General features: G+C 34.6%; 1 protein-coding gene across 1 annotated transcript; it reads right to left on the bottom strand.

The window, feature by feature from the left end:
• Positions 1-256: 256 nt before the first annotated feature.
• LOC145609993 (uncharacterized) lies at positions 257-12,043 on the bottom strand. The gene is made up of 13 exons (XM_081665272.1): positions 11,585-12,043; positions 11,374-11,507; positions 10,686-10,803; positions 9,540-9,621; positions 9,393-9,463; positions 9,245-9,286; positions 5,121-5,245; positions 2,918-3,011; positions 2,688-2,757; positions 2,425-2,609; positions 2,239-2,344; positions 898-984; positions 257-704 (listed from the first exon to the last, which is right to left on the bottom strand). The coding sequence occupies exons 1-13, from the start codon at positions 11,689-11,691 to the stop codon at positions 603-605; spliced, it is 1,323 nt and encodes a 440-aa protein (XP_081521398.1). The 5' UTR covers positions 11,692-12,043; the 3' UTR covers positions 257-602.
• Between the last annotated feature and the right edge of the window lie 1,366 nt (positions 12,044-13,409).

Raw genomic sequence — 13,409 nt, 5'->3', positions numbered from 1 at the left:
ATTTTTCAAAGTATATTGAATAACGGAAAAAAAAAAAAAAAATCGAAGTCAGGTTGGATCGAAGTCGTAGGTTGGATATTAAAGTCAGAGTCGAAGTTGGATTTAGCCTCCGACTTCATGTAGGGTCAAAGTCGAATTTAGCATAATCCGCACCTAGTCTAACCCGTTACCTTGAATTATAATTCCTCTCGTATTACAATCCTATTGTCTGTGGAGCCCTTTAAATCAAAATTCATGTTCATAATAACCCTTATAATTTAAATATAATCATTGACCCCCTCTCTTACATAAATTAATATTCTTACAAAATTTGTCCAAAACAATTACTGCGTACACATCAAATTCTTACACAGCAAAGACCCATTTCAAATTTTCAACAAATTTGAATACACCAAGCAAAGCTCGTTGTAGTTAACTATGGATCGCTTACAACCACCGTCTAATATAAAAACATACACATCAAAAATACTCTTGAGGTTGAGGACTTAGTTCCTGCTTTTTAACCTCGTATGTCAAGTACATTTCCCTACCTAACAGAGCACTTTAATCATTGGATGATACAACATAATCATCTAAAAGACATGTTGCCCCTTGTATATGCGTTATTGAGCACCAGACTCACTCGTACAAATCTTAGTCCCACTTAGTATATATCCACCAAATGCACTCATCTGCATATGAGGATGAGTTCTTGATGGAAGTACCTGCATCATGTCGACAATTGATTTCATTAAGTCCTGCTGATACATTCATTAAGATTCCGAAAGTAATTACATACGGAATACAATATTTCCTCTAAAGAGAGTGTCATCCAATCCTTTCATTCTATTTTTTTGACGTGATCTAATTACATGTTTCAATCTAGAAAAAGAAACTAATTCAAAAAAGTATTGTAACCTGATATTCTCGGAGCCAAGGTTCCGAAATTTGCAATCCAATTGCTAGTTTCTCACTTTGTAAATTGTGCATGCATTCTGCAAGTGGCTGAATATAGAAATGAAACGTGAATTTTTTTTTTTTTTTTTTTTTTTTTTTTTTTTTTTTTCCATGCGACAATGTTCCATGCAAGTGCAAAGCTTTACTAAATACGTAGTTTAAATTTGCAAATAATTGAATTGACAAAAGGAGAAAAGCTATCTACAGGATAATATTGCAATCTAAATCATGTACAAAACTTCTTGTATGAGCAAATGATTCACTATCTTTGAACATGCTTTAACAACGAGAGCTGTTCTAAATTTCTGATATCATATTCAACAAGTGCAATGGATATCACATCACACTCATGAAAAAGTACACAAATTTACCTCGACTTAAAGAGACTAAGAAAAAGACATTCCGATAGCCAAGCTTATTGTCATGATACATGAAAACTTTGCAAGAAGAAACTAGAGAGTTTCGAGATTCAAATAAGACCTTCAAGATAATACAAGTCACATGATAATTTCTCATTATAATAGGACCCAATGCTCCAGAAACAAAGCTTTTAGATTTAATTCATTTAAATATCAAAACCTGTTTCCTTTACAAACAAGGCTTTGGTGCCTTCAGTGTATACACTTTTAAGCAGCTCTTAAGTCTCCACGTGTTAAGGTCATAGCTGACTATCAACGTTGACCACATTAGGGATGTAAGATATGTTTTACAGATGCAACAATTCTTCCAGTTTCATGGAATACTTGAAAAAAATCTTTATTATGACATAATTAGAAGCATTTACACCAGATAGTATGTTACTTCGTATTTGTATTGCCTTATTTGTCCGGGCAACTCACTGACTAGATCCGCTTTGGACGTCTCAATTGAAACTCTATAAGATATTGCGGTTCTCTTTTCTATTAATTGTTAACCGTGGCTGAAACTTTTTTCAACTTTTTGAAGTGCATAAACCCTTAGCAAATTTTATGTCATATCAACCATTTTCATTCATCCACATATGTATGCATCTACAAGGGGATCAAATTCTTCCACATGCTTAAACCAGTGGCTCACAGATACTGACTGATAGTTTTTACCATATGAAACCCTTTTTAAAAAATATTATCTTTGCATCCCATCCTATTTCAGATATAGAATATGTATTGCAACTACTACAAGTATGAACATGAACTCTCCAAAAGAAAAAATGGGAAAGCAGGTCTCATCTCATCAATATGCATATATAGCGGAGTCATTAATGAACATGCAACAGTAAGAATATATGTGCAACATGAGACATAAGATTTAATTGCAGGAGACCTGGAGATATTGGTGATAAATTGCAAAAGAGGCTGAGTATGATAAATGAGGTAGTAGCTTTTGCAATATGCCCCATACATCCTGCTCAGGTGCTGCAATTATTAAGCTGCAAAGATCCATAAACAGATACGTAAATTCCTTATGTTTTAAATGACAAAATGATGACTAGGAGCAGTGTTAAAGTACCTAGAAAAACCCTTTTCTTTCCATGAATCAATAAGTTCTTCTGAAGCCACTTCTCCTGCTTTTATTGCTTTGCAAGTTGTGGGATCCCGTTTACCAGTTTTGTTGGAAGTGTCGACTGATGTCTTATTTTCCTCCAGGGAAACATCTTCTTCAATAACATCTAGTTGATTCCCTGAATCACTTGCCTGCAGATAAGGGTAATAGATTAGTAGGAATATATGCAGCTGGAAATAATGCTCTTGGCTTCTGAGCAGAAAAACTACCATGTTCTCGTTTTGTACGTGGCTTCCATTTTGACCGGGGCATAGATCATTGAGATAACAACGAACAATTCTGAATGTACATGGAATTTAATAAGGTTCATAGTACTTGAAATGTCGGCATTAATATTAATTCTCAGTCACCCAGCAGAAGTACAACAAATATTTTGATAAAGAAATAGCAGGTGTCAAACCAATTGCAATTTATCATCAAAAAATGTAAGAACTTTTACCGTTTGCAGGTGTCATTATTGAAATTGAAGATCCTAACTATTTCCAAGGAATGTGGTGTGACACCCAAATGCATGTTGCAAACATACCCAGTACCTGGTCAAAAAGATACACTTTAAGTAACAGCCAACTTACATGATAAGAAACACATATTTTCTTTCCATTACAAATCCTTCTCCATAGTATAGATGTCGATTATATATTTCAAGTGACATTTTCTCATTGTGTGCTATTAATGGAGCCAAGAGGACAACAAATCTACAATAACATCTCCAGATAATCTTCACAGCAAGATGATTTATAAAGGGTTCTTGGGTAGATAAAAGGGATATGAACTAAAATTTGAAAATAGCACCAAACAATTCACTCCTTATATCCCTTCATGATCCATACAAACTCCTTTTTTGATTGACAGGAAATAAATATATTAAAAAAAAAAAAAAAAAAAAAAAGCCTTCACGCTTCTACCTTCTACAGTTTGTCAAGTGAACTTTTCCTTCTCTCTTCATCAAATCAACCCTTATGTCTATAACAAGACACTTTCTCTTAACTTTATCTGTTCACTAAGCACTACCAAAATATTTATTTACATTTAATAGCTATCCTACCAAACTCGTATGTGAAAATCATTTCACAAAGGATTACGAGCTCTGTAATCTAGCACAAAGCAAGGATTAATTTACTCAGAACATAATTTTTTCCACAAAAGATTAAGAAGATGAAACAAAAAAGTCAAAAAGCCCCACTCTTTAAGCCCAAGGATCAAATTTTCAATTCATGATCCAAACTTCTATTTCTTTTTCTTTTTCTTTTTTTTTTTTCTTCTTTTTTTTTTTTTTTTTTTTTTTTGGTAATGTGTAGGCTTTATAAAGCAAAAACAAACCCTAATAAACATTTAAGGCCACTTGAAATTCTTCTTTATTCACAAATAGATTAACTAAGACGATCCATAAAACCATCAAAATAATCATACTAAAATTGAATCATTACCAAGTATAAATGGAGATGCTCTAATCCAATTTAAGCTCATGTATTAACTGATGCTCATGCATCAGTTTAGAAATGGTTCGCAGGCAATCACTTAGTTATTGGGATAGGTGGTTTACTAAAACCAAAGAAAATGGGAGCTTTTATGTGCAACTAATAGACAAATGAGAGCCTCTAGTGCTATGCTTTCAATAAAAAGATTCCCTTTCTCAACAAGCTATAAGTTAATGTACACATGTTCTCTCTCAGTCCCATACAGCAAGAGTTTTTTTTTTTTTTATCCCTATGAACCAACAAGCAAAAGGTTTACTGCAACCAGGAAATACTGTCCGAGTTGTATTTATATAGTTTAGTGGTAAATTTAACCATTAAAATCCATTCATATGCATACATAAAGGCTAAGCAAATACGCAAGATACACACATCCTCTCACACCGTAAGCATCTGGTACAACTTTTCTGGCAAATCATGGAATTTTATTAAACTATAGCAGCGATGCTTAGCTTTCATTCTACAAGGTAACACAAAGGCTACAGAGTCAATCTATTCTAAGAAAGTCTAGATAACACCTTATTACTTTATCCAAACTGATGTGTTAGTATCTTATGCTATCTTCTTGTAGACTGAACTCTCTATGGGCTACACTGCCCTAGCAATACTAAGGCCATAAAAAGTCAATGTATACTTGGAAACCAGAAATATGTTTTGAACTTTTGCGCAAGTGGATGAAAGATTGCAAAACAAAGAATTCTAGTTAAGCATCTCCCCAGAGAAGAGATAATTTCAACTTTACAAGAAACAAGGGTGACTAAGCAATCTGCATGAAGGAGCCATCCTGCCTAGAAAAGGGGAGATAGGTACAACATCATCCCACCATTTCCAAACTCTAATCACCCTGATAATCACAGGAGAGCTAGAAGGGAAAGAAAAAAAAGATGTCCTCAAGATGATGAACCATTCATCTAAAGACTTAAGAAAGGACGAATGATACTTAATAATGAATTGCATGGCTCCCAGCACACAGAAGCCTCAAAACAAGAGGCTTCAAAAACCTGAGAGGATTTGGATGAGTACCAGTCATTGGCTCATTAAAATGGCATCTACTTCCATGCTCAAGGAAACAGGATAGGGACAAAACGTGACAAGGTGCAAAACAAAACATCCATAAAATACAGAAGAAATACAGAGTGGAACGCATTTTACAATCAGAGCAAGTACCTCCTAAACGTTCTGCCACAGCACCAGTAACAATCCCACCAACCATATCTACCGCCAAGACATCTGAGTGTGCAGTAACATTCGCCATTGAAAGTAGAAGAGCTAGAGAATCTGATCGTAAGCAACTGTAATTATGAGACAGGATGAGTTAATCTGAAAGATACCTCTTAACTCAAAAGACAAGATAACATAGAGGAGCCTGGATATTTAAAAATAAATAAATAAATAAATAAAATTAATAATAAAATACTTTAAGTGACAAGTTCTAAACTATAACAAGCAACAAGTCCGTTGCATTTTCTGCTCTACTGCTAATGTCTCCCCCAAGGCCACCATACTGTTAGCCATGCTATGCATATATTTTGCCCATTAGCTTGAAAATCCTTTATTGTCTTCCATGATTCAGTACTATGATTTCAAATAATATCCAACTCCAACACTGCCCAGATTTAAAATCATCAACAAAATAATGAACTATATTACAGTAAGGTTAATGCCAAGATAAGTACCAAACTAACAAGATGTTTTGAATTCTCATCTGAAGCATCAAAATAAAAATTTAAGTGGCGTAAGGTTGTTAAGATCGGGATCCTACCTTGGATTGATGTGGGGGGTAGGATCGAATCGATAGAATCGGATCTTAGGATCGTAAGATCCTACTTAATGACGAATAATATTATTTATTATGCTATAAATTGACTTAAAAACGTTTCTTTTAAGGGGTTTTAATGCTAAAAGACATTGGTTTGCTTAAGAAGAAAAGTTGATCTTCATTTAACTTTGTCTGTATGGTAGTAAGATTAATAACATAAAATTATGTGCAAATTAAATTTGCACATAATAAACTATGTGCAAATTTAATTTGTCAACAATGAGACCTTAACTTTGACAATTGCAAGTTGTCAATTGATAAAATCATATGTCTCGAATTCACTAATTTATTAGCGATAATTATTGTATACATTAACTTTAGGTGCATATAACCTAATGAGTAATAAAAAAATATGTCAAAATAAATTAAAGTCTTATATTATAGTGAAATGTTGGATCAGATCGTAGGATCGTAATAAAATTAGAGGATCGTGTTGCGATCCTACCACTCATAATTAATATCGGAGTGGGATCGTAAGATCCTACAAACTTTAAGATCCTACCAAAGCTCCGGATCGATCACACAATTTTGGATCGTAGAATCGTAGGATCGTAAGATCCGGATCGGGATTTTAACAACTATGGTGGCGTACGGATGTTTATTTTTATAAATCCAGTAATGTTTTTCAATTAGGCATAATTAGAAGTAACAGCTTCAGGGGCTTCCAAGAATATTCCTTATCTAAATACCTTATATTGATGCCAAAGGCACACCAATGTATAGGAAGAACTCAAAACCTAGCTCATAAAATATTTCTAGTACCTCCTTATTTTTCTTTAATTAACCCCAAGAAACTATAAATTCACCCCAAATGTGGCTGCATATCCTTAACATTTGCTTGCAATTAATGGTAATTCTCTATTATACTTTACAGCAACATTTTTGTGCATTACCACTTTAGTTCAACAATTAGTTCAAATAATGAATTAATGACCATATAATGACTAGCTCAGAAGTTGAAATGATGAAAGTGAAGCAAGTCTTCAAAAACCTCCTCATTCTAAGTTAGAGACAAGAGAATGGAAAAGATCAAAGATGAATGAATGAGTGAACTTAGTATATTCAATGGGGAACAAAGCTAGATAACTATAGTATACTAAGCTCCTCATCAATATTTTGTGTGCCCTTATCCATTTTACATTTAAAAATAAGAAAAATAGTATAAAAATCATCTGTAATCAATCAATCAATCAAAGCCTTAATCCCAAAAGTGGGGTCAGCTAACATGAACCAAATTTGATTATTCCTTGTAGTCATCAACATAAATCTTTCTCCTCCATCCCTTACGATCCAAGACATCATCCTCATGTAAATCCATGCACTTCATATCCTTCCTAACTCTTTCCAACCAAGTCATTTTTGGTCTCCCTCTCCCTCGTTTAATCCCTCCATGGTCCTACTCTTCCACTCTTCGCACCGGTGCACCCTCGGGTCTCCGTCTTACAAGTCCAAACCAACGCAGAAGATTTTCCCTTACTTTGTCTGCAATGCTTGCCACACCTACTTTCTTGCGAGTAACCTCATTTCTAATTCTATCCCTTAAAGTGTTTCCACACATCCACCTTAACATGCGCATTTCCGTAACCTCCATCTTCTTAATATGCTCTTTCTTAGAAACCCAACATTCTGTACCATAGAGCAACACTGGTCTTATGGCAGTCCTGTAGAATTTTCCCTTTAACTGTAAGGGAATGCTTCGGTCGCATAACACTCCCGTGGCCGCTCTCCATTTAAGCCACCCTGACTTAATCCTATGGTACAGAATTATGCTAAACTGAATTATGCTTCTTAACCCAGTTTTCTAAACAACTCTGTTTGGGTGATTCCTAGCTTTCTATCTGTAAGATGTTTTCCTAGCTTTTGTTAAAGTTTCCAAGGCTTTAGATTCCATTATTATGTTTACATCAATCCAGTGTTCCCCTGTGAAACAGTGTAAATTCAAAGCTCTATTGGGAGCAAAACTAGTGAAAATCCAAAAGCTTCCTATCAAGTGATGCCTCGCTTTAAGCATTTAATGCATATTAGTCGTTAAAACTTTACAGATATTGTGTCTTCACATATATTTTAACACTCAAACTTACTAGACGCTATCAAGCCCCAATCATACATACTCCATCACCAATAGATAGGAGTGCCCTCGAGACACCCGCTTGTGTTGCTTTGTTGCTCACAAGCCCTATTTCCACACAAAGTTTGCAACCTTCCCAACAAATAGGCAAGAGCACACATCACGATACGATGTCAAAGCACTTACACTTAAACATTAGCTAAATAAGTGACTTGGTTTCATAATAATTAAAAAGATAAAGTGATCTCGACTCCGCTTCAGCCACCCACAGTCCCACACCACATGATTGCCATATAAGCATTGAGACATGACAGTTGCTTCCTTATGCATAGCCAGTCCACAACCTCTAAAGGGATATCCAAGATTCCTTATGCATAGCCAACAACCTCCTCTAGAGGAATCCTGCCATGTCACAATGTAGAAATAGATAAACTCACTAGCAAGCAGCTCGACAAAGGATACAAAAATATGGCTTACTAACCAAATATCTTTTGAAACAAGTCCACTTTATTTATCCAGCTCGACAAATGATACAAAAATCCAAATGATACAAAAATCCAGGTAACTAACCAAACAGCTTCTAAAGCAAGTCAATAGTATTAATCCTATCCAATGCAAAAATCCACAAAAAGCCCTCACTTTAAGAAGAATGCTCACCTTCCCAATAGTTTGCTGCTGGAAAGCTAGAAACTAAGGGAGTTAAGTCAAACAACAAAGAGACGATTTGAAAGTAATACGCCTAAGCAATCTTTGTTAAGTCCGACGAGGTGTTGACCATCGCTGCTACCAAAGTTTCGAGTTAGGGTTTTTTTTCAAATAGTGGACTTTGATATTCAGGGTTTTCTTCCCAAATTGGGGATTTCCATTTATGATAGAAGTTAAGACAATCTATGCAATTAACTAAAGTACCTTGCCCAATAGCCTTGATTATTGTACTTCATAAGCCCACAGACATTTATTTTGAAAAGTTTGATTTTTTCCAAAAGTTCAAAAGAATATGAAGGCGTTCTGCTTTACGCCATGAAAAAAGCGGCAAGAGCAAGGTTTCTAGAATGTATTGCATCTGGGAAGGTGGATGCGCTATGGCTTGCGCCTTGGGCACGCTTTTTAAAACTATAATCTAGGAGTAAAAAAACATTGACTGCTTCTCAATATTCGGCCACAGAAAATTTTGACAATTGTAAGGGAAATAAATTTAATACATCATAATTCAGACCAAAGAAAGGATGCACAACACACAATTTGAGATGCACCATAAAAGATAGGATAGTTATACAGGTTTAACTGATAATGCTCCAGCAAGCACAAATATATAATTGTCAGATGACTTATTAGCACATAGTAAAGTATGAAGTAAAAAATAGCTCATAATAAAGCGAAAAGAAGGTAAAATAATGACATTACCCAATTCTAGCAGGATATTTCCTGAAGTATGCATCACATATGCTGAAAGCAGAGAACAAGGACAGAGTTAAAACTTGAATTGAAAGACCCAAAATTAACATCTCTGACAAATTGGAGTAGATCAAAGTAGCACAACTTTGATGCCTACCTTCGAACAAAAGGACGCCTAACAAGTACTTTGGGAGCATATTTTTTTTGCTTACGAAGCCTGTACTTCTCCTGTAATTGACAAATAATCAACACGCTAATCTTGGGAAACATTTTTCTATTATAACTTTGATATTCGTAAAAGAACCTGTGAGAAAGATGTCTTATTCTCAAAAGTTGTGCTATTGGCAATTAAAGCTTCTACAATCTGTTCACCTGTTGCACCTTGTCTGTACAAGATCAATGATTTTGCAGACATCATCAGCATAAACAAAACTTAAGAAGAATTGCTGCTAGCAACTAGAAACTATATTGGAAGTCTATAACATATAAAGGTAGCAATTAGCATATTAAAGTCAGTGCTGGAATAAACCAATAAGGGGCTGTTTGGTTAGGAGAAATCAAGAGAGTAAAAGGCTCTTATTTTTCTTATTAACTGATGACTTTTTGTATTTTGACATTTCCTTCTACTCCAAGTCTATTACCCTCCCCCCACAAAACCCTCAAACTCCTCAACACCATCACCCTATTTGACCATCACCCTTGACTAGCTACCAACAGCCACATCACCAACCCCACACCCACCTCATCACCAGCCATAATGAAAGTTCCGCCATCAACCACACTTGCATCTAACAACCAGCTACCAAAATCTAATCCCAATATCCTACACCATTAAAACTTGGCCACCTCACCGCATCACAACCACATCAGAGATTTATAAGCATTCCCACAACCACCAGCGCAATGTTTCAATGTGAAAAAGGGAAGATAATATAGAGAGAGAAGTTGGAGCATTTATGTTTGAATTAGACCACATAAACGTTCATCAATGGAGGTAAAGCTTAGAACTTGACATTTCTTCTCTCTCTATATTATCTTGCTCTCTTCAAACTTAGTGATTGTAGAGAGAAATTTCATCCTTTTTATTTGTTTATTTCCTATTTTTCCTCATAAACAAAAACCAAAAATATTATCTTTGAAGGTGAAAATATTTTCTAAAAATTGAAGCTTGATGATTAAATATCAGTGGTGGTGAATATGGAGGATGAAGATGAAAGTAATGGAGGTTGAAGAGGAATAAACATGGTTGCTTTTGCTGTTTAATAAACAAGTTATTGCCAATCTATCAAATACTTCCTCTTGTATGTGAATGATTGCTGACAGCTCACTCATGTTAAAACTTAAAAACACTCATATCCAGAAACCTTCTTAAAGACCAAATAAGAAAAAACACGAGGTTCTCTACTAAAATTAAATTGTCTCAGGTTAGAGAAAAGTGAAATTATTTAACCTTCGCATTTCATCTATGTCCTCTCCAGTAAGACTTTGCGCAGTGTTGTTATCAACTAGAGCTCTATTATCTCTCAATTCTTCACCTGTCACATTTTCTTCCTCTTGAACATTATTACCTGGAATGAGAAGAAGAAAAGAAACAAAAGATATTATCAAGTGCAAGATTAGCAGATACGACTCATACAAGCTCCAAACCGATAAAAGAAGCTCTTTGGTTGAATGCAAATCAAGCACACTAAATGACATCACTGAGGTCTAAGATCTCACAAGAACAACATTCAAATTCATTTAGCATAATCATTCATTTTCCGACAACAAGACCCAAATCCCAGTGTCATGAACTCACGGTACAGTCAAACAACCACGAAGACAACAATGAATTCAACAGTTTACATACAAACACAAGCCGCAATTAGAGTTACAAATATTTCACTATTTGATATTTTGATCAGAAAAGGCAATAAATATTTCACTAACAATCTTTCAAAGTCCTAAATTGACTAGAACTTCAAAAGCTATTAGTCACCATTATCCTAATTGAGGTTACAATGATGCTATACACCATGTAATTTTTGTTACAAATATACACACATCAGTTTCAGCACACAACTAAATAAAAAATTTTAAGACCATTCAAACAAATATATTAATGAAAAAACAACAGCATTAGAGCAAAGAAAAGACACCTCCTTCCTCTTCTGAAGGTACAACACGAGATAAATACGGCCCGTCTTTCCCATTATCGACACGAAACGACGAACCAAACGGGCAACCAACAATAGGCTGCAATGAAAAATTCTTCTTGCCAATCTTCAAAGTCCTGCAAAATAACAAAATCATTCAAATTCAATGCATCAAAGTAGAGAAATCGATTCAATGAATAACCATAAGACTTACGCAGCAGGAGAAAGGCGGGCGAAAACAAGGCGTTCACCATCATTAATATCAAGCAAAACACTGCAACCTTCCCATGTCAATCTTGAGGTTTGATTTGATTCTCCCATTATAATTAAATAAGCTTGATTATGCTGTGATTTTGACAATGATTATTTAATGGATGCAAAATTAGGGATTTGTGTTTCAAATATTACAAGAGAGATTATGAATTAGAAATGTATGATTGTGTAATGTTTGAGATATGGAGGCTAAACCTTTGTTGTGTACGGCAAGGAGAGAGGGAATGGTGCGGCGGGTGATGGTGGTGGTGGTGGTGGTGGGCGGCGACAATGGCTGTGGTGGGCGGCTGAGTGGTGAAATGGTGATGGCACGGCGAGGTAGAAGGGAAGGCGAAAGAGGGGCAGGTTGAGTGAGAAGAGAGTAGGAGATTGAGGTTTAACTGTTTTGGGGTTTTCAGAAATTTAAGGTTTATGGGTATATTTGGCAAAATTAGTTGTTGTACTTGAATGTTACTTAGGACTCTTAGGAGAACCTCAGAAGTTATAGAAATTGTTTTATATACCCGGGTATACGGTGTATGTAAGAGTATTTTTTGCTCATTTTGATGATTTTTACTCATTTTATCATCAAATGAGCAAACATATATCATTGGGTGTACCGTACACTCGGGTGTATATAACAATCTCTCAAGAAGTTATGAGTGGTTAACTTTACCTTATTTTTGCTCAATTAAAATTATTTTTAATTAACTTAAATTATTTTTAATAAATTTAAATGATTTTTAATAAACTTCTCATAAAAAAAATAAACTTAATATATTTTTACTCAATTAAAATTAACTTATTACACTAAAATAAATTTATTTCCTATTATATTTCTTCTTTAAAGTTCCCGATTTGTATTGAATTTGTAATTTCTTTTTCTAACTAAGGGTCTGTTCACTTTAGTTTAATTTCGATTCAGTTCAGTTCCTAATTTCTTTCTCTCAGTTTAGTTCAATTTAGCTCAATTTAATTCACTTCAGTTCTGTTCAGCTCTGCTCTGCTCTGATCAGTTCAGTTCAGTTCAGTTCTGATTAGTTCAGCAAATATGAAGAGGCCCTAATTTTATCTTTAGTGCATTGTCAAACCAAAATACCCAACAAGCCTTAGCTCCCCTTGAAAAGAGGTGATCCAGCCGCACCTTTCAGCATGGCTAGGATTTGACCCTCCTATTCCAGTCGAGGATAACAAGACATTCGATAGGGAGATTCTGAAATTGTGGAGTTTTCTACACGGTATTTAAATGAAATACAGTACTATTAAAGTTATGTTCTTTTCCCCTTAAAAATACTAAACTAAAATTAGATTTACTAAATTGAATTTAATTTGTTTTTCAGCTGGATTCGGGCTTAGCTTGGCCTAAAACAACCGACGATTGAGCAAGAGAGTCCGAATCAGCAATAGACCATTTGTTGAGGCGTCAGCAAGCAATTCAACACATTTTCTTCGATCTTTTTTTTTTTTTTTTTTTTTTTTTTTTGTGGTGATGTGAAGTTGTGAACCCCCTCGAGGGTGGCCGAAATAAACTAAATTGAAATTATTTTAAACTGAACTAAAATTATTTTACTAAATTTTATTTCAAAGGTGAAAAGAATTAGCAAATGAGTACTTTAAATGTTTTATTTTTGGCATTTTTTCCAAAAATATTGGTACTTATAGCTTCAACAAATTATTAGGTTTAAATTGTCTATGATTAAGGATTACTTCTTTTTTTTTTAATGCATCACTTGAGATTTTACACAATTCATTTGTTACCTTTGACTTAATTTTTTTAACTACTACGG

This window comes from Chenopodium album, chromosome 1 (genome assembly GCF_948465745.1).
Source record: "Chenopodium album chromosome 1, dcCheAlbu1.1, whole genome shotgun sequence".
Taxonomy (NCBI): Eukaryota; Viridiplantae; Streptophyta; class Magnoliopsida; order Caryophyllales; family Amaranthaceae; genus Chenopodium; species Chenopodium album.
The sequence above is the reverse complement of the archived record's forward strand: the minus strand, read 5'-3'. Positions and strand labels throughout refer to the sequence as shown.